Source organism: Micromys minutus, assembly GCF_963924665.1.
Source record: "Micromys minutus genome assembly, chromosome: 6".
Classification (NCBI taxonomy): domain Eukaryota; kingdom Metazoa; phylum Chordata; class Mammalia; order Rodentia; family Muridae; genus Micromys; species Micromys minutus.
In genome coordinates, this window is record NC_137975.1 from 62317150 (window position 1) to 62339455 (window position 22306).

Genomic DNA, 22306 nt, shown 5'->3' on the forward strand with positions numbered 1-22306 from the left:
AGTCCCTCACAGCTGTGCTCTCCATTTTGGGGTATTAGTTAGTTCCCAGTGAAGTGAAGTTGACAACCAAGAACAAGCACCACCCCCACCCCACTGTGAACAATGGTTTTTACCATGATGTAAACAGACCCTAACTTCAGATCTCTGTGATATTACCACAGACAGATCTAGGGAAAATTTTGATCTACTGAACAGAGTAAACTAGTTAAAAATAATACATTTTCTGGTTATAAACATTTTTCTTTTTATGTATTGAACCCCAGGAACAGAATAAACATGAAATTCAACTATCATTATTTCAAACAAAATGGCCGATATCTTTAGAAAAAAATTAAAAATAAGGGAGATAGCTTTTAAATACAGTCAGTTATTTTTCTCAAGCAAGGAGGGCTCACCTAAGTACCAAAAAGGATAAGCAGTAAGGCATGAGGTTTCTCATGGCCACCTGTGTGTTGACTGTTTATCCCGTGTATGTCACATGTTAGGTAAGCACTCCACTAAACATATGAGGGAAGTTCTGCAAGGAAGGATTTACTTGGCATTCCATTCTCCCCCTTCTTGGCTGTTGTTTGATGTGGCCATCTTGATGGTGTGTAATAGTTTTTTCTCACTGGTTTGCATTTCCCTAATGATCAGGTAAACCCGAAGATGGTTTTCTATGGCTATTTGAGCATTAGACAGACTGTCGTGTTTGGAGAAATATATATTCAAGACACTTGATGATATCTGAGTTGGTCACTGTTGAATATTACAAACCATGTATTACTCCTATTCCTGTTACATGCCACTTGCAAACCTTCTCTCCCCTTCTGTCTCCTTTGATACCAAAGAATTCCAAAGTCCTTTACTGCCTATAACTTTGGTGTCATAGCAAGAAATTGTCAAAGCCAATGTTATGATGATTTTACCGTTTTTCTTTAAAGCTTTGTTGTTTCATGGGTCTTATACTTAAGCTTTTAAAAGTTTATGTTTGTAATGTGGTGTAAGGTAGAGTCTGACTTTTGACCATATATGTTAACATTTCCCAAAATGTTAACTGCTGGAGAAACAGTCCTTTTCCCACTGTTAGTGCTGGTACATTGTTTAGGATAATTATTTCTGAGTTGTCTACTTTGTTCCAACAATCTGCATGGCTGTCCTTATGACATTATAACAATGTCACTACTCTTACTTTTAGTATATGCTTACAATCAGAATGAGTCCTCTAACATTTTTCTTGTTTAAAGACTAGTTGGTATCTCTCTAGAGGGGTTGCTGCTGAATGGCCACAACATCCCAGCTTCTCCTGCTAGTAAACAACATTGCTAAAGGACCAGTTCAGCAGAAAGTTAGCCCAGTGCCTACCTACCAAACCAGCATTCACAGCTAGTTCTTTCTATTGCTAACAACAGTGAGAACAGATTCCTAACACAGTTAAGCTCAAGGCCACAAACATTTTGTTCCTAAATATGCTTAATTCTTTTGTTTTAAACAGCATTTTTTTTTTGAGATGTCTTTAGAAAAACCAGTATTATGCATGTCAATAATCTTGGTTTCATAATTCGTGTTGAATTTTCCTGACTTCAGCTATCAGGAAATATAAACTCTAGCCAAGTCTGGTTTTTCTCCTCCCATTAATTTTTCCAGAATGCCTCAGAAATTTAAATACAAGTACCGTTAAGGGGGGAAAAAAAGCTTTGTTTATAACTTCTACTGTTACATGAATAATTCTATGATTTAATCAAGTTTTTAGCCATACCAATAATTATAGACTTTAATCATCTAAACATTAAAAAAATAGATCAAGACATCAAATTTCATCAGAGAACTAAAACACATTAAAAAGCCAATTTTAAAAAGAAGTCTCAATAGAATCCATATAATTTAGGATTGAGTATGTACTATGTGTGCATGTACATCACTGGGTTTTGATAAAGGCCAGAAGCTGTCGCTCTGACAGGAAGCACTGACTGTCTTTTAGTCTGTGGATAGGACTACGGCCCCAGCTACACTGGGTCCTCTCACAGATGTCTCTGTGCTTTCCAGGATGCCAACCTTAATTCAGCAATTGTTTGTGAAAGAAGACAGGTTCTGGTTTTGAGCCTATACCCCTGAGACTTATTTCCTTAAAAATGTATTTTTTTCTCTAAGAACAAAAAAGCAAAATCCAATTTCACACCCCCTCCTTTTGGTCGGCAAGTGACCTGCAATTAAATCAAACAAAACCTAAATAATCAAAACTATGTTTTTGCTGGAGGTTTGATTTGGATGAAACGGTTGAAGTTACAATGATACATTGTACTACAGGTTTAGAAAATAATTTAAGAGAGTAATTTAAGTTCTGACACACTCCTAAGTGTGCTGTGTCCAGGCTTTCAGAAAGGGGGATAGACTTCTGCCTAAACTTTCCAGCAAATAGTTTCTTAACAAAAATAGGTACTTTGGGTGACAGGGGTTCCATTACAAAACAGTTTTCCCCCACCAAAGCAGCCTCCTTACACCAATAAATCTCTTCTGAAAAGTGAGCCCGAGGCTGTGAAAGAAGCGTACATCAAGTACAGAGCGCTCTGTACGTAAACACCAGACCTGCAGTGACCGCAGCACTGCTCGCTCAGTCGCCTTTACCAGTTTTCAGCAAAGCAACAAGCATTTTAAAGTCATTTCCATTGTTTCTTTTGGTTAACAGATGATGTTTCCAAATTCTACAAAACAAGCCACACCACACCCAGAAATAATCAGGCGTCTGGTTACACTATCCCAACTGAAGAGGACATTATCTCCTGTCCTTTTTACCAGCTTTCCTCTTCCCAGAGAGCAAATGCTTGGGCTTCATATCAAACACATGTCTATCTGCTTCCCCTTTCTTCCCCAAGCGATTCATCTTCTTCTGAGCTTTCTTCATCATAGTCTTGGCTTTCTTCACCATCTATAAAGGAGAATGCACATTAATGAAAACCTCATTTCTGTCCTGCATCGTAATTACCTGGGAACCATTTTACCAAAGCCAGTATGAACTATAAAGACCCCACTGTCTCAGTCACCGTTTTCTCTCAGACTACCACACGATCTGCAGGAACTCAAGGACTATCTGAGGAAACCTTGGAGCTTTTACAATTACTATGAAAGTATCTGTTCAGAGTAACATACTGAAACTGAGGACCATGAGAGCACACGCTGCCACATCTGACTCATGTCAATGCCAGTATTATAGCCCATAGTTCCACAGTGCACTCTTGTAATCCCAGCTGAACATGGAAGCAACCAGTCTGGACTCATGGCCAACCTGGATCCTTAGTAAAGCACCGCCCCAACACTCATTTCCTAGACTTCCAGATGGAAATGACACTTCAGGCTGGAATTAGAGCGCCTGCCAGTTTGCATAGCTTTTCTCTTATTTTCAAATTTTCAAAACACTAAAATTAAAAAAAAAAGGTTTCTTTTCCAAGAGGAAATTTCAGTGAGACGTGAAACACCTATTGCATCTTTGGAAAAGACATTGTAAATAATACCAGAGTGACAAACTACCACCTCGAAGGGAAACCAATTCCCCCAATTATGGAAATGAAACAAGTTTCCCCAGGCTACGTCCACACAGGAGTAATGTGGCCTCTTCCTAGTATTTTGCAAATAGTTAGGACCTGAGCCTAAACTATCCATGCTTTATCAGGTCATGTGTCTGTCTATACTACCAGGATAAGGGTTTTAGAATGGTTTGCCAGAACATCTATCCTGGGATCCAACTACTTCTGGTCCAAGTTCCTTTCCAAAGGATGCTATAAAGTGGAAGGTGGAATGAACAGCTAATGTCTTAATCACAGCCCTGCTCAAGTAATGGCTGGTGCTTGCTGGAGGTTCCATAAACACCCCTGAAGGTTCTTATTTTCTTTTGTCTTAAATCGAAGAAACAAACCTTGACATCCCGAAGACCAGAAACATCACGAGGGGTTTTAGAGCAACTCCGGCTCCGACTCCGGGCCATGGAAGAGGGTGGAACAGATTCTTCTCGTTTTCTTTTCCTAGTGACGCTCCGAGATCTTCTTGCCTGGACTGCATAGTGGGCCTGAAACACACACAGCGCTCTTGGTGACAATCAAAATTAGTCCAACAAGAAAAGACAGCCAGGTCTTGAGAACCCAAGTGAAGGGCTCTGGAAGGCCTATTTCAACTTATCAGCAGAGGGTCAGGTCTGAAGCCAGGGGTTAAGGGTCAAAGGCACTGCTGTGCTCTCCTGTCCCTCCTGAGGTTTCAGGAACGTCCAGCTCAGCACCCATGCTGGTGCTGAGTAATGGTGCTCTCGAGCCATAGCTCTTGCACACATCCTGTGTGTTAATGTCTTTTACTGCCTGACATCAATCATGAACGGCAATGACAATGGCTTTGGTCCACAATTTATATGATGTGTTGAGATTTTAACCTCCCACTCCAAATAGTTGAGGTAGTAGACATACCCACCAGCTACATTTATGTACATCATGTGCATTCTAAGACATTTACATTAATAAAATCCCTAGTGACAGATTTCTCAGAAGGTATCCACATCGTTAAGCAACACCTGACTGTGGGTAGGGCTTGGCAGCACACACCTGACTACCAGCACTGGAGAACCAGGGGCAGGGAAGTACTGAGTTTGAAGGCAAGTTGGGCAACTTAGCAAGACAATAACTCAAATCAAGGAAAGCACAGATCACCTGAAAGCACACCCCCCACTTACATTGTCTTTATCATCCATGTCCACGCCAAGGCTTCGCATCTCATTCTCTAAGTCTGCCCGCTGAACCTGAAGAGGGGGAAGAGAACTTGTTTTAAGTAAAATGTCTGTTGAAATTTAATTTTAAAAGAAGAGGTAAAAAATACACAGGTAGTACTATGATGGACAGATTAATAAGTAGGCAGACACACGTTCTGCTCCTGTTCCTGGATCCTAATGCTCACAACCCTTACCCTTCCCTCAGGCACTGGAACAGAAAGGACTAGAACATTTGGCCTTTAGTCCTTGGTTCAAGAAGCTACCTGAGATAAAGAAGAGTCTTTATTAACTATGCCACTTCACGTCATAGATCAGAGTCAGTCAGTCAGTCAGTCAGCCCATCTGTCTGTTTCTCTCATCTTCTGCTCCCTTTCATATGCTGTTTGCTTCCTAAGGAATAGTGAGCTGCACCACTCATGTCTCTACAGAAAGACATGCTACAATATTACACCATGTGATATATTATATGTATTCTCTTCCCCAAGGCAGATGACAGAACTCAATAATGTACCTTAGCCTTCCCTGCCTTCCTGCCTGGGGGCTGGCCAGCTCTGATTCCCTGTGGCAGCAGAGGAGCAAAGGTATGTAGAGACAGGCCCACAAGGCTAAGCAGACAGGTGTCCTCTGTTAGCATTAATTAGACTATTCTCTTGCCCATCACACTTCTACAGTCCAGGATCCAAGTCTGTTTATGCAGAAGTTCTAAGAAAACCCTAAAGAACAGTGATTCTAAATGCCTAGCTTACAGGAAAGTGAGAAATACCCAACTATGTGCTAAGAAAGTGGCATGCCCAGGACTGGAAGGTTCCTTCAGATTGCCCCCTATATAGCACTTCACTGCATCATTTAAAAATGCACTTTATAATGAACTAGCAAACGTAATCAACAAAAGGGAATACTTTCCTAATTTGTGAGGTACTCTAGTAAATTAATCAAATTCAAAGACAGGATCAGGGGAACCACACTCTAACTGCAGAGACAAGCTCTAAAGGCCCAGGCCCATGACTGACACCTCAAGTGGGGCTACTCTGGTGCAAGGGAACTTGTAGCATCTCGGTTTTGATGTTTCCCTCAGGTAGACAGCATGAGAGGTGAATTAATCAAGGGGATATGCAGCAGAGTCTGCGCAGGGCTGACTGATGGCTTGATGATGGAGACTCCACCCACCCACCCACCCAATCTGGGGTCAAATAAAGGATCTATGCTGTCCTCATACAGAGGAAAAACTGAGTTTGCTCTTGCTCTGGACCTTCAAAGTATACCTTTTACAATGATCTATTACCTATTGTGATACGCTCTTTTCCAGTTATAACTTTCATTTCTGGACAGTTCACTTAAAATCCCGTGAAAACAAACAGTGCACTTGCTACACAGAAACCACTACAGCTGAGATAAGACAGACTCACGAACCAGATTCTCAGAGACAACTAAGCATCAAGAGAAACAACATGTCGGTAAATATTAACAGCCACCCAAACACATGAAAACAGTATTTTTAAACCAGGAAATGTCCATTGTGGAATCTACAAGGCCAAATCCCTTTCCTTCCACTCCCATTATAATTTAACTGCCCAATTTCTTGACTCTTTTGGGATCCTGCCATTCCCTTACCTCAACTTTCAGGAGGCTATGGACACAGAGGTAGTCCTGTGACCTGGGCCTAACTTGTCATTTAGACAAGAACAGAAGGTAGAGACAATGACATCCCAAGAAGTGCACGGAATCTTGATGTCTTCTGATCCATTCACACCTACAAAGTGATTCTCCCGATCCTCACCAGTAACAGGGACTGATAAACTACCTTGTGGATTTAGGAGTCTCAATCAATAGAAAAACTAAGTAATATAAAAATGTTAGCACCAGCCAGCCATAGTTGCACACAGCTGTAATCCTGGCACCTGTGGAAAAGGAGTTAGAAAGGAACTCTTTGGCTACATAGTCTCAAGGCTAGCCTGGACTACATGACACCCTATTTAACAATTAACTAACATCCTCAAACTTCATCAAGTTTAGTTTTACCTCACATCACTGCAACAATTGACTCAGTCTGTAACATGGGAAGAAAATACAACTGTCAGACTCTGACAGCCCAGAGCAAAGCACCTGAGAACCTCAGGGTAGCCCCACCTGCATCCACCCAGCTAGTGGAAGCCTGCCTCTCATGGCGGATTACACAGGATCCAGCATGCAAGCCTGGACCTTGCCTCTGCAATCTCAAGACTGACCTTCTTAGCAGTTCGAGGCATCCTGGGTCCCTGTGTATTCTTTTCTTTGGACTGTAGGATTTTCAACTTCTTCTTTTCTCTAATTTGCTTTGCCAGCTGTCGGATTTCCACCATTTCCTCGTCTTCACTCTCAGAGTCACTGTCATACTCCCCAGCAGCTGTTCTTAGCTCTTCTTCCTTTTCCAATTCTTCTAATTTCTTTAAAAAGAAAAAAAAATTATAAAATTAACAAAGAAAAACTTGCAGTGTAGCAACATATTACAGGAACCATGTTTCCTTAAGTACCTAAAGATATGAGAATGCCGTGTGGTTTAGTCACCTGGGCCCCACTTATACACAGTTAATCTCATGGGAAAGAGGATTTATGAAGGCTGAAGAGACAGTAAGAACACCATATGCATTATTCTCTGCCAATTCCATTTCATCTTTAAAGATAAAAATGTAGGGACCCCTTCTCTCATTCCCTAGTGTTTTCAGCAGATACGCAAAATACATGTGTACAAACTCCTATTTGTCCTCTCAAATAGCATACTAAGACACAACTACCCTGGTGACAAAATGAAACTTTAAAGACATATATAGGTTGGGGATGGAGCAAAGTAACAAAGCCTAACAAGTACAAGATCCTGGGTTGATTCCCCAGAAACACGCACACACACACACACACACACACACACACACACAAATAAAAGCAAGCAAGGGATGGTACCAAGGCAGGAGAAAGGTCGAATGGGACGGCTCTTTGGGGGAATGTGTCTAAGAAAAAATAGGACCCATTGAGGTTAAACCCTCTCCCCTTCAGATTAGAAGGATCTAAACATAAAAACACCCAAGGAGACAGAAAAATCTGGAAATCAGAGCCCACAGACCATGGACTGAATTTTCCTGGTAATTTGATGTCACATGCTAAACTAGCAAAAGAAGACGACAGAACCGGGTCCGGAAAGACTCAGAAAATACTGATAGTGGTTAGAGAGAGAGGACAGGATCTGCGCACTGGAGCATCAACACAAATAAAATGACAGAGCCACTGCAGCTCAGTGTGGGAGGCTGGGCACCACCAGGACCACACAGAACAGTTTCATCGGAATGGAGGAGTCATGTCTCCAAAAGAGCAGAGAACAGGCTGGAAGATGTCTGAGGGCACAGAACAAAAGGAGAACAAGGGGTAAAAGTTGGTGAAGTTGTGTTTGCATCTTCTAGTCATGTCAAAGTGGGGAAGGTAATTTAAAAAGCACCACAGACCTTCATGATAGCAGGATCAATATAATCAGCAACATTGTGGCCTTCCCAAATCTCTGGTATCTTATCATATTTCTCAGATGAATTCATTAAGTCCCAGTATTCTAATATTGAAAAGGAAGAGTTATGGTTATAGTGGTTTTTAGAATCTTTAAGTACTATACTAGCAAAATGAAAAATTCTGGATACCAAGTAAAATATAGCCTAACAAAACAGTTGTATTCAACACCTCTTAACTTACTACTAACAGGAATGACACTGACCCATGTGTCCAACTTCCAAATACTACAAATAATTAATAATAATAATTCTTTCATCTGAAACAACAAAAAATAATAGGGAAGGCATTTTATTTTATACAGCTCTGTAAGTCTGCAACTTCTAATGTTCAAAAAAAATAAAAACTTGAGGGCTGGAGAGAAGGCTCAGTGGTTAGGAGTACTGACTGCTCTTCCAGAGGTTGAGTTCAATTTCCAACAACCAAATGGTGGCTCACAACCATCTGTAATGAGATGTGATGCCCTTTTCTGGTGTGTCTGAAGACAGCTGCAGTGTATTCATATAAATAAAAAAATAAATCTTTAAAGAAAAAAAAAGTAAATCAATAAACTCACTGAAAGATTTTCACTCACTGAGTCCTTTCCTTTCTGAAACACTTTTCATACAACTGACATTCCAAAACACCTTACTTACTCTGGAGATCCAAAATATAATCATCTCCCATTTCCAGCTCAAGATCCCGTTCCTGCAAAGAAAACCCCCAAAAGTTTGTTTTAGCTTTTATGTCCACATATGCTTTTCAACCTCCCTACCGATGATGAGTCTCTGACCTATGTCTATCAGGAGGGCTGCTTTTGCCCACTTGGGAACTATTTTGTTCACTGCAGAATAACATCAACTGAAAAATTCATTCAAGAGTATGCTAAGGATTCACCACTGTGTCAGAATCTTACAGGGCCCAACCCTCAATTTGCATCTCTTAAGTCAAGTCTGCTGCAAGTGGCTAAAGCCCTGGCCTGTTACATAGCCCCTCCCAGTGTTACTTTTTCTGGCAGACAGGCTTTCTGTCCCTTTCCACAAGAAACCCAGACAAAGAGGTCCAGTAACCCACCCTCTTCTTCTTGGGCTCTTCGATCTCCATTCTCTTCCTTCGAGCTATCACTCCTTCTGGGATGAAAGGGGGTCTCTCCTAAGAAGACATCATTTAAAGTATATGAGATGCCTTTCCGAGTATGAAAGAAACTTAAAGGAACCAAAACACACAAAAAAAGGCAGTCTGAAGGAAAAACATGAAACAACCCAAACCAATCAAAATAAAGTGCATTCCAGGGAGTGAGTTTTGGATCCAGAGTAGACAAAGAGATAAGACAATTCCAAAATTGATTCTATAGGTATTTTGGGGAAAAAATATAAATTATCTTAAAACATGTAAGAAAAATACACAGGAAAACAGTAGAATGAGAAACAGACATAACCCTAACTATGTTTAGAACTCAACAGTATTAAAATCATTAATTAGTTGAGACCAATGACTACACCATGAAACGAGGCCCATTAAATAGAAAAACCACACCTCCCTCAGGAAAAAATAAATCCAGCACACAAAATGCTTCTATACTGAAGAGAAATGAAAGCAAACAAACAAAAACATGAAAATACAGAGGAAAATGACACTAAAGTATTTTAGAAATAAATGTTGCTGGTTCTTGTAAAACCCCAAATCTAATAACTGTGAAGAAGTACTGATATTAATATTCTGAAAATAAGCAGCTTTTTTGAGATGTTTAAAAACAACAACAAAATAAAGAGGGGTTCAATAAAGATAGTTCAGTGGTAAAGAAAATCTGTTGTTCCTGCAGAGGAGCTAAATTCATTTCCCAGGACTCAAGCAGATCACCACTATGACTTCAGTATCAGGGGATCTGATGCCCTTTCTTCGCCTCCAGACACCAGAAATGCACACTGTGTGCATATTTACGAAGCAGGCAAGGAAAAGAAACAATTTTAGGAATTTATATCCCGAAACACAGATTTGTTGTAGCACATAGATAAAGATGTAGACTGCTTATAATAGCAGAAAATAAAAAAATAAAGACACTTCCACTGGCTCAGTTTAAAAACCAGGGGGAATGTCGATTTGTGATAATTACACCCAAACCACTTCTGAGGGACAACAAAAAAAGTTATTAGCAGCCAGCGCTACAGGGAGTAGAACTCCCCTTCACTTCAGCTCCCTTCACATGGGAATCTGTGCACATGCGCAACAGTGTGCAACACCAGGAAACCGCGGCAAGGCAAGCAGCCAGCAACCAGGCCCAGCAGCCCAGAACCGAGCCCTGCACGGCTGCCTCACCTTATCGTCTCTCTTGTTCGGCACGGCCAAGTGCAATCTGTTCAGAACCTCATTTACTTTGTTTCCTTTCATTTTCGTTTCTACTCGATGAGCCAAAAGCCTATCACAAGCCTAAGAAAGCAAAAAAAAAAAAAAAAAAAAACCAAAACAAGTAGTCACGAAGCCATTCGACTCCAGTCCCAGCCTCAAATCACAAGGAAGAATCAAGTTTTCCATTAATCCAAAAGTTGACAACCAGATATAGAACTTCCTACATATTTTCTTTCAGCAGGTAACTAGGTTCCCCATAGGACTCCAACAATTTAAACAACTAATCCTATTCACAGAAAACAAAACAAAAAACCCACCTATAGCGTCCAGTGTTAGTACGTCCTAAAATAAAAAGCTTCCCACCACAACTGACCTTCCTAAAACAAAATCCCTGGCCCTGAGCTTAGGAAGCACCAACCTCTGTTTTGACTTGAATGACACCTTCCTCAGTCAGGGTGCTGGTCTCGATGACAGGGAATCCTTCAGCCTGCAAGTCTAGAAATATTTTCTAGGAATACAAAAGAAAGGAAGTGAAACATACATTACTGTTTTCCAGGTTCCCAGAGGACAAAATATCCTGTTTTGCAAGTAGAAGTTGCAAACACTATCTGCTCAACAGCTATGATTTATTTTTAACTCTTGAAGAACAAATAGCTTTAAGTTAATTTTTACAACAATCTTATACAATTAAAAATACATACATACATACATACATACGTGGAACAGCAGAGCCAGTGGATCTGAGTTCAAGGCTAGACTGGCTTACAGTGAGGTTCCAGGACAGTTGAAACTACACAGAAAAGATGCTGCCTCAAAAATAAAACAAACTACAGAATCAAAATAGATCACAGATCTCCCCTACCCCGCAACTCAGAGTATTGGGGATTAAACTCAGCTCTTAATTCCCATTGACCTATATCCACAATCTCAAGATGTAATTTCTCAGGAGAAAAAATTCAAGAGAATGACCAACTTTTATTGTGTTGTTTTTAAAAGGCAGACCCTTGATCTGTAGTTCAGGCTAGCCTAGAACACATACACTATGTAACACAAGCTAGCTTCTGCCTCAGAAGCTGGGATTTCTGATGTATCTCCTCATGCAGACAAGATCAACTTTTCAAAAGACGTTTTCAATGCTATTTCTTATTTTAAAGTTTCTACTAAAATAGCCCAAGAGAATGCTTTTAAAAACATAAAGATATTTATTAAGTTCCATCTTATGAATCACTGGACTCTAAAGAAGGGACTCAAAATGCCCTTCTCAAATGTATGTTTACAACTAAAAACATCTCTCTAGTTTGGAAACAGGTGACCAACTTCTAACAGACATTAAAAGTTAAATGACAAATCCTGTCATTTAACAACAAATGACCCTGTGTGTAAAAGCAGTCACCAAGCCTCCCAGTCACGTGATAACTGTTAAGTGTTACTACCATGTGATAATAGCCCCGGGTAAAAGGGCAGGCTCTATAATACAAGTGTTAAGCAAGCATCCAGTGCCCAATTCCTGTAATACAACTGCAGACGTAGACACTGTCTTTACTAGAGACACGTCAGGGACCAGCAAGATGAGCTACCTACGGTGACGCCAGCTCTCCACTAACAGCTGGTGAGTGATCAATTATCCGGACAAGAGGCCTCGAGGGTGACTCACTTTCCTACCACACTGCCGAGCAGTGAAGCTGAACCTGAGCTGACCCCAAAGCCTAAGCGCCTGACCAGTATGTTTCTCTTAAGCCTTCCTTGCTCTTCCCACTCCCCCCCATCCCCCGCCACCGCCTTCAATGCCATTTAGACTGGCAAATTAAGATTACTTATAAGATTTAAAGGGTTTTTGTTTCTCTGCATTTTAAGATAAACTGATTCTCTGACATCAGTTCGAAAATTAGTAACTTAAAAGAATACAGGGTCCTGCCAACTAATCTTACCACATGAGATGAACAGAGGAGGATCAAGAGTTCAAGGCCATCCTAACCTACATTAGGTATATCTTTAAATAAATAACCAAACAAAACCAAAGCTTGCTGTGTTCTAACCTAAGATGACAACTTAAGACAAGCTAATGCTTCCCACAAACAGAAGTCCCTCACTCAGGAGCCTCCCACCTCGGCTTAAACACACCGATCTATCTAGACAGCACTTTCATGAGTGCACTGGTTTCAGGAGGTGTGCACTCATCATCTGTGCAAACTCATACCCCAGGGGGTTGGAAGGCCCAAGGGTATTCATTTCTGACAAGCTACAAGGCAAACGTCAAGAGAACATCTACTCAGGGACCACAAGTACATGTCTCTCAAAGCACTTATCCTGAAAACTGTCTACTAAAAGGGTTAAACTGCTTAAAGCTTCATGACTCCCAATGCTGCCCACCTCACGGATAAAGCTGGCAGACACCAACAGGTTGCCTTTTACTCACTTGTCACTTACTTAGCTACAGATTCCTTTATATAATAAAGTGAGCCATATTCATACTCATTCTAAAGAGAAACCTGTGGGAAATACTTCCCTAGAACATTTGATATCCAAAGGCCTGGAAAAGGTAAAAGTACACCTCACTCTTTTCCTAGGGAAGTGCATTTCCCAACCGTTGGTGTAGGTTAGGGTTAGGTTAGGGTGTTTCTACAGACTGAACACAGAAAACTGCATTTCAGGTCTAATGTCCTGTCACTAAACCACTGCGGACCATCTTAGTTCTACAACAAAAACCTGCTCTGGACGCACTGAAAGTCTTTCTAAATGACAGTTTAAGGACTCACAGCTATTTTAAAAGGAGGTATGTACATCTAATGCGTCAGTGACTTACCTGATCCTCTTCAGAAAGTTCAGCTACTCTCTTCACATCACATTTGTTTGCTACAACAATAAGAGGCTAGCAAGGAGGAAAAGAAATTATTACTTTTACAGCACAGAATAACGTAGTCCTGTCTCTTTGTCCATGCCTTTGCTTTCTGCAATCTAACCCAAGCTGAAATCAACTGCTATAAAATAGAAAGTGAAAAGTTCTATAAATAAACAATTTGTAAATCTAAGTTGTGTCCCATCCTGAGCAGTCCCATCAGTCTTAGTGCTGAATTCCAACCAGGACATAAATCATCCCTTTGTCTGCTTGTTAATAATGTATGTGCTACCAGGAAGCCAGCCACTTGGTTTATCTAAGTTATCACATCAACTGTCACATCACTAACATCCGTGGTCAAGGAACCTAGAATATTCAGTACCATCTATGGTTTCAGTGGTTTTAGAATCTATTACCTATGAGTGAGAAGGTGCTAGCTTGTAAATTAAAATATTAGTTAGCACACTTACCTTGTTGATAAACAGGGGTCTGATATTCTGGAAGAGTTCTAATTGCTCCTTCAACCCATGTCCACACTGCTCAGACAAATCCATCACATACAGAACTGCAGCTCGAAGGTGGGCCAGGGCTGTGATGGCCTGCATTTCAATGGTGTTTCGATCCTCCAAGGGATGATCCAAAATCCCTGGGGTATCTACAACCTAACAACCAGGCTTCATTAACCAAAGTACCCTCACTCAAAAATGCCTTGGCTGGTCCCAGAGTCATTCTCATACATCCAACCCAGGTCTAGCAAAACTAGTGAGTAAATATGACATTAAAAACTGCCCACAATAAAACAAACAAAGGAACAAGAAAAAAAAAGTGCATATTCTTTGTAAGATGCAAATCCAACCCAGGAGCTTGGTATGGTGATTCGCACCTACAATTCACACCAAGGAAGCAGAACTCAGACTGCCATGAGTGTAAGACTAGAGTGACCTACACAGTAAGCTAAGGTCACCCTGGCTAGAGTGAGACCCTGCCTGCCTTAAAAGAACAGATGCAAGGGTCTAAGGAAACCTTAGACCATTAAATAGACATTGGCCCTGGGAGAAACAAGCCTTTTTTTTCACATGGCCATCAAAAAACAGAAAACTAGAATACATGACCAACTCTCCCAACTCCCAAGACTTGGCTTCTTCATTTTTAAAGTTGGATTTGGTGGTAAACTAAACTGTTCTACGCTTTTCAATAGTAAATGGCATTTCTAGTGACAGAATTTCAAATTACACAGAGAATTATATTCATTAGAAGCATCAGTAAGGAACTAAAATCACTCCTACAGAAATAATGCAGACATCCTAACTACAGCTGCCAGCTTCCTCTCAGTTAAATGATCTATCAACAAACACCTCCAATGCTCAGGCCAGTTCTCCTTATGATAATGGAGAGATTTCAAGTTCTTGGTGCAGAGAAACCATCCCTCTACCTCAGAACTGTCCCTAGAGGATGCTGCTAACCACGGTTGTATAAGTGCACTCCAGGATGGAGATATGCTTCAGATTCAAGAAATCATCAAATTCCACTAAACCAAAACCCAGGTGTCTGCTCTGTTCACAGACAAGACTCTCTCTCTCTCACCTGCCAGCGCAGATACTTATAATCCATGTGCCCAACAAACAGAGATTTGGTGGTAAATGCATACGGCTGAACATCCACATCTGCTCTTGTCACCTTGAAGAAAACAAAAAAAAAAAAAAAAAAAAAAAAACAATATTTTCACAGTCAGAAGAGTTCCATACCACAATTTCCCCCAAACAATCTAAGCATGGCACCCCAACTTTACCAAGACAAAACAATTGTGTTCATGCCCCAGCTATACAGACTGCTGATGCATGGAGGTAACAGGCTCAAAGTCAATCGAGGCAACCTGGAAAGACTGGCTCAGAATAAAAAGGCTGGGGATAGCACTGCTTAATATGGGTGAGGCCCTGGGTTCAAAACATGCATGCACATATACGGTAATGGTGTGTGTAACATGCATACACACACACACACACACACACACACACACACACACCACTTTCTGGTAGAAAGTAAGATCCCAAGGAATTGTAAACTGCACTGAAAAGATATTATCAACTTTGGCAAATGCCTGGCTCCTCTTTCCTTGCACCGTGGGCCCACTAGCCACTCTGTTCTCCAAGGTTTGATATGCAGTTCATGTTACTGAACTTTCCATCTTGCTAAACTAGTTTAGCCAAAATCCAAAAGGCTACATGTGGCATAGGCCACTGTATCATCTTTCCAATCCCTAAGAACCCAGAAAGGTCACAGCAGATTCAGAGAAAGCCAACAAGCATTTGAAACTTCAATTAAAATCCCTGAGAGCATTGTTTGCTACCAAGTCAGAGAAACTTGTGGGCAAAAATAAGACCTACTGGGCCACCAAGCCTGATGACCTGAGTTCAATTTCCAGGAACCACATCGTAGAAGAGAGCCAACTCCTGCAAGTTGTTCTCTGACCTTCAAAATACACACCACACACACACACACACACAAAGAGCTTCAAAACAAAAATGTTCTAGCACTAGGCAGAAGTAGCAAATTACTTTTACTTAAATGTCACATCAAAGCTTATTAATTCTACTCAAGTAAGAAGAGACACAGCCCAGACATGGAACCCATGTTAATAATCCCTGAACTCTAAAGACAGATCCTGTCTCAAAAAAAAACCAACAACAAAAAACAAAAACAAAATCAGTGAGAGACAGAGACACTAACTCAGAAAAATCTCTATTACAAAGAACAGATAGCTCACATGAAATTGACACAATCACCAAGCTATATAACCAGTCACCCAGTAGCTTTAGGCTTGGAAACTCCAGCTCAATGAATGCCACCAGACATAAGAGCATTCCCAGAATGAGCTGACACAGTATAGCATGAAATGTTCTCCAGCTGTTAGCAAAAATTAACTGCAATGTCTCAGCTTCTGAGAAACTGCATGGCACACAACAATGAGTGGAACCTGCCAAAGGAACTTGGATGCTTAGGCATTAGGATCTCCTGAAGACAGGGCAATCTTGATGAACGACTATTCAGAATATTCCCAAGCACATTCTAAATCCCACAAAGGGAATTCAGTAGTACTCTGTCCTAAGTTAATCAGTGTGCTGCTGTATTTAAAATAAATAAAGCCACCTACCTTATTGATGAAGCTGGATTTTCCAACATTTGGATAGCCACACAAAAGCAGAGTCCTTGTATTTGGATCAATGGTTGGCAAGCGGGATAAATGTTGACGTACTATAAAAAAATTTAAGTTAAAAATTGAAAACTGAAATTGAAATTTTTACTTTCTACGTCATTATATTCTAGGATCATAGTTGTTTTAATAAACTTAGATGGTACAAATTCCTCACTGTAGCTTTGGGGGGGGGGTGCAATGGGAGCACACTGGTTGTTCTGGTTGTTGAATTTAGAGCTTTATCCTGCTAGGAAAGTCCTGCATCACTGAGCTGTATCGCCAACACGTTTTTACTTAGAGACAATGTCTCGTTAAAACAGGCTGTGCATTCAATCTACCTCAGGCAGGCCTTGAACTTGCACTCCTCTACCTTAGCCTCCCAAGGAGCTGGACTATAGATTTGTAATTGCAAATGTGACGGGGAATATGAGGGGCATAAGGAGTAACAGGAACCAGACAACATATACAAACATGGCTACACAAGAATCATGTACTTTATCTGCCAAGCTGCTATTTCAGTTGCTTTAAGTCAAAGCGAGACAAAGAACCATGTTTGGGAAAGATGATTACGGATCCTTGGTCCACAGTGTATTTCTAGGGATCTGAAGTATTTCCACTTCACCTCACCTGCACCACCAGCACAGCTCTAGCATGGGGCCACTGAGCTACCATGAGAACTCCACAGGCCTGTGGGAAACACTTTCAAAGACCTTGACAAATCATTTCATGGGAAAGAGCACAATGACCTACAAAATGTTTATAGGGCTAGGTGTTAGTTTCTAGCTCTAACTCAGAAATTTCCCATTAAATAAGTGTTCTCAGGTGTATGTTTTACTTACTAAATATTAAAAACAGACATTTACTGAACATCCAAAAAATGAAAACTTTAAAAAAGTCCCAAACATAAAAGAATATAGTAAAACCCTTTGTTTTATGTATAACAAGTACCTTGCTCCAAATACTCCAAACTCTGCCTCTGTCTCTTAATAATAGTACACATTCGTCCAAGGGCAGCACGCTTCAGCTGCTTGCATCGGTACAGAGAATCACCATATTTCATAAGTCGCACGTAATCTTTAGCAACACTTAGAAAAAGAGAAGATATCTAAGGGTTTGTAATTTTTGACGATAACTTATAAGATACTATAGTAAGAAAATACCTTACTTGTCCACCAAGTTTTTGGCAATATTTATTTGACCTAGAGCCAACTTGTAGTGATCCTTGTCATACAGAATATTCATCAAGTCAGCGTAAAACGGATGGATATCCTATAGTGAAAAATGAAACACAACATCACTCTGTTCCAACAGTTTATTAGCCTACGTTACAAACAGTAGAGAAGAAGCGCCCTGTCCTCTTTCTTCAAACCTATAGCTCTGATCTCAGACCCCTTCTCCTGGCCAATAGCCCTGTCAAATCACCCCTAAGGAAACAATCACTGTACTCACACTAAACTCCACCCTATGACAGCAACAGAATTATAGGACCCATTTCTCCCCACAGACACTGGGTTCTACACGAGCACGCACACACACACACCCCACATATGCACAAACTCGGGGAGTACCCCCTAAACCATTTCCCTAATGTTCACAGGAAGAGAAGTAACTGACAGAGCAGTTATTTCACTTCTTCTCTGACAAATTAATATATCAACCCAGCTAATATGACTCTCTGAAGGCTTATATTTATGCAACCATACTTGTCACTTACATCCAATTTGGGGAAATCAGACAGGATCTGTGACAGTCTGTCATGGTAATTCTGTTGAGTAAATTTTACTTTTCTCATATAAAAATGTCGAATTCGATGAATTTGATAATGTTTATGAATAACCGTTGGAGTCTTTCGTTGAGTCTTGGATAACGTCAGGTCTATAAAGTCCTATGATTAAAGAAAAATAATTAAGATAAAATTCAAACATGTATTTTCTATCCATTTGCTTATAACCTTCTTAAAACATTAATCCAGTACTACATGGTTTAAACTACAAAATTTACTTTTTTCAAAATCAACTGTTTTATATACAACTTGGATTATCTTTAGTTTCTGACCCTTATGTAAACTTGCTACCTATCACCAAGACAAACATAGTTGGGAGACTCTCTACATTCCTCCAGAATGCCTGACTGAAAAGGTCAATACTCGGGGTGTCCTTGAGTGTCAAAGCCCTGCTTTAATTATGCCCTCACTCAGCCCCTACACCAAGTATGCCACCACGATCAACCAAGCCACATCTTACAAATACCCAGCACCTGTCCCTGATAATGGGGGAATGTTCGATGTGCCCAGCCACGCCAGGACCCTCGTTTTGGAATGGCTGAAAAATCTGTTAATACTCCCAATAGATGGAGGAGGCCCTTCCCTTGTCACCCCTCAAATAAAAATGTGCCTGGGGTGGAGAGGACTTGCAAATGGTTGCTGAAATTTATTTTACCCATGTTTTCAATGCTATTTTAACTTTCAAATTCCTAAGAAAACTCAATGATAAATAGAAGAAAAAGAGCCAGTTTTTCAATTTCAAGGACTTTGTAGCTTTGATTTTAAGGGGGTATAACATGAAAAATCTAAAACCTATCATCTAAAACTTCCTATGTATGTTAAGGAGACTATTTGAGGTTGTGAGATATTTGTACTTATTCACTTTTACCCAACCAAATAAAGCTGTTCTACTTCCCCTTGATCAATTCCATTAATTCAACAATTTTGCTTAATCCCTATAATAAAGGACAGAATGAACAGTGCTAAAAACAAAACTGCGAACAAAGATCCAGTGAAGCAAAACCAAAGGCAAGTAGGGAATCACAGTGCAGTCTGCCAAGAATTACGAAGACATCAACACTCAGGCCTGCTGCTCTTCTTCTCTGTACCTTTCCATGGTCCTCACATCTTTAGAGAGACAGTAAAAGTTGCCTACTGAAAAGCTTCTCCAGATTCACCCATTTATCAGTATATTCTTTGTCTTTTTTTTTTTTTTTTTTTCTTTTCTAAACAGGGTTTCTCTGTGAGTAGCCTTGGCTGTCCTGGAACTTGCTCTGTACACCAGGCTAGCCTCAAACCCAGAGATTGCCTGCCTTTGCCTCCTGCACACTGGGATTAAAGGGATACACCACCACCCAGTTCTCGATACATTCTTATGCTACCCCAAATCCTGATGTTTACAGGTGTTTACAGGCATTTACAGTCTGGGTTCCTCCCCTCAAGCCCTCACCCACCAAAACAGAGAGATATTCAAATTCATTTTATAAAGTGGCACAGTATTTATGTGTAGAAGAATCCACATACATTTGTCATGTATTTAGGGAATGTTTGTGTATGGTGGCTCATGCCTTTAATCCTAAACTCTGAGGCAGAAGCAGGCATACTTCTGTAAGTCCAGACCAGTCATGGCAGCACAGTAAGACCATGTCCAAAAAGAAAGAAACAAACAAACAAAAAGGGAAAAATAAAGTCTGTGCACATTAAATATAAACACAATTTTTAAACAGTGTACTTGATCTGCAGTTGGTTGAAGCTGGATTTGAACTTAAGACACAGAGGGCCAATTATATTTCACATGATTCTCCATCATACTGCAGTGGGTCTGATGCATTTAGTTATTTCTTTAGAACCTAGCACACACTTTTACAGAAGTACCCCATCCTCTTCAAATTAAGTTTTTATTTCCAACCACCAACCATCACTCATCTACACATATGCAAACTCATCTGTTTCCTAGACACAGACCCCATTCTGGGCATCAGAGACAAATGCTGCACTAAATTCTTTCCTACTTCAATTATATTAACAAAGTTTGAACTTTATTTCGAGTGAAATAAAAAGTGCACCAGGCTCCTTCGACGTGCCCTTGAGAAGTGATTGAGACAGTCTTGAGAGCTAAAATACATGATGTGAGTGAGTCCTACGTGTGGTCTCTTTCCAATTACTACAAACTTATGAGAAACGTACCAGAATGGTTAACAGAAAGAGGAAGAAAGGAGTAACACAGAGACGTGTAAGGAAAACAACTCGATTACTAATGAAACACACGGTTTGTCTTTTCAAGACAGGGTCTCCCAGAGATCCACCTGCTTCGTGCCCCCACCCCGTGCTGGACTAAAGCCGAGCACCACCACGCCCACCAGAAGATACTAGTTCTTTACAAAACCTTTCAAAACAAGCTCATTCAGAAGGGGGGGGAGGTGTCGAAAATACCCACACTGCTGTAAATTTAACGATAGTAACATTGGTCCCTCTAACTGACCCTACAATTCAACGCCTATGGCTTGCCAGAGAAACACGTGTTTAGGTTCTTTAGCCAACCTAATAATACTCGACATTTGGGAGGAACGTATCTTGTTACATTACATAAATTTGTCCTGGCTATTTGCGTGCTTAAAACCAATTGCATTTTCTAAGTCCAACAACAAATGACAACTACCTAAAATGTTTTAGACCGTGACAGCACGAATCAAGTTTTACTTTAAGGGAAGGGTACTACGTTGAACCTAGACTCCTAAAGCAGGGGTCTCACGAGGCTCACCACGGACCACTTCTGGCTTCCTGCCTTGCCCCTTTCTGTGGCCACCACCCTGACACTTTGTCACGTCGCCGGGCCATGCAAGAACTATAGACTCTGAAAAAGTCCTGATGTCTGGGAGGGTTCTAGGGTTCGGGGCACCCATGGACAGAGGAAGAGGGATTTAGTTTCAAAGAACGGGACTGATTTCCGAGGGTCCTGAGGACAAAGCCTAGCAAGTGGAGCTCGGCACTGCGGGCCGAGTGGATCCACGGTGTCCTCCCTCCCCCAGTCTCGGGGATACAGAACCAAACCCTCCCTGACGACTTGTCAGGAAAAGGACGATAGGCAGGAACGACCTCTGGCATCCCTACCTTGGCTGACGGGACCACCGTAATTTTCTTGAAGTTGTAATGCGCCATGCCGGCGATGCAGCGCACGAGGAAACCTGGAGAAGCGGAGGACCGGACTTCCGCTGTCGGGGTGGGCGGGATTTCCGCCGGCGGGACTGGGCGGGACTTCCGCCAATCGGCACGACAGAACTTTAGCTGCGGGACTCAAGCATTGCATCATTTCCTGAATGTCTCCGAGGCGTGGCCAGCCCGTCGGCCCAGACGAACTCCTAGACAGCGTCCCCGCTCGGCCGGGAAGTTCGCCGCCAAGAGATAAGGAGACCGGATGAGCCGCGGTAGAAATCCGCTGGGTTTGAGACGTGGGGGGTGGAGAATAACCTTGCAGGGTGACGGAACAACTCCAGCCTGGCCAACTTGGCGGGGTCTCGGAAAACACTCCTCTCACCCAAGCAAGCCTCAGGGCTCCAAAGGCTGTTCCCACCTCTGGGACGCCGTGGTCCGGGCGAGTGACCCGGAGGACATAGCGCGGGGCTCCTGCATCACTTTGTGTCCCCTGAGCAACAGGTGCTGTCGCCGGAAAGTTATTTATTCGAGTAAATAATGTTGACAAGGGCTTCTGTCGATAGAAGAGACTGCCTCGTTCCCGGTGACCCGAGCTCCCTCTCCTGACCTTGCAGCCTCGCGGTGGTTTGCAGGTGTTCCGCCTTCATCTGGCATGGGCCAGTAAAAAAAACTCTGCCCTGCATTGCTGCCCTGAACCCAGCCAGGACATAGAAACAAATGTAGGTCTGATCTGTACAGACCTACATGGATTGAAGCCAACTTCGCCACTTTTGTTTTCCCTGTCAG

At 41.4% G+C, this 22306-nt stretch overlaps 1 protein-coding gene across 1 annotated transcript; it reads right to left on the reverse strand.

The window, feature by feature from the left end:
• Positions 1-240: 240 nt before the first annotated feature.
• Positions 241-21588, reverse strand: GTPBP4 (GTP binding protein 4). The gene is made up of 17 exons (XM_080917619.1): positions 21479-21588; positions 18320-18490; positions 17771-17874; positions 17554-17690; positions 16564-16664; positions 14997-15089; positions 13883-14074; positions 13380-13445; positions 10995-11084; positions 10547-10657; positions 9305-9382; positions 8887-8938; positions 8197-8297; positions 6952-7149; positions 4691-4756; positions 3890-4039; positions 241-2905 (listed from the first exon to the last, which is right to left on the reverse strand). The coding sequence occupies exons 1-17, from the start codon at positions 21524-21526 to the stop codon at positions 2753-2755; spliced, it is 1911 nt and encodes a 636-aa protein (XP_080773745.1). The 5' UTR covers positions 21527-21588; the 3' UTR covers positions 241-2752.
• Positions 21589-22306: the final 718 nt, after the last annotated feature.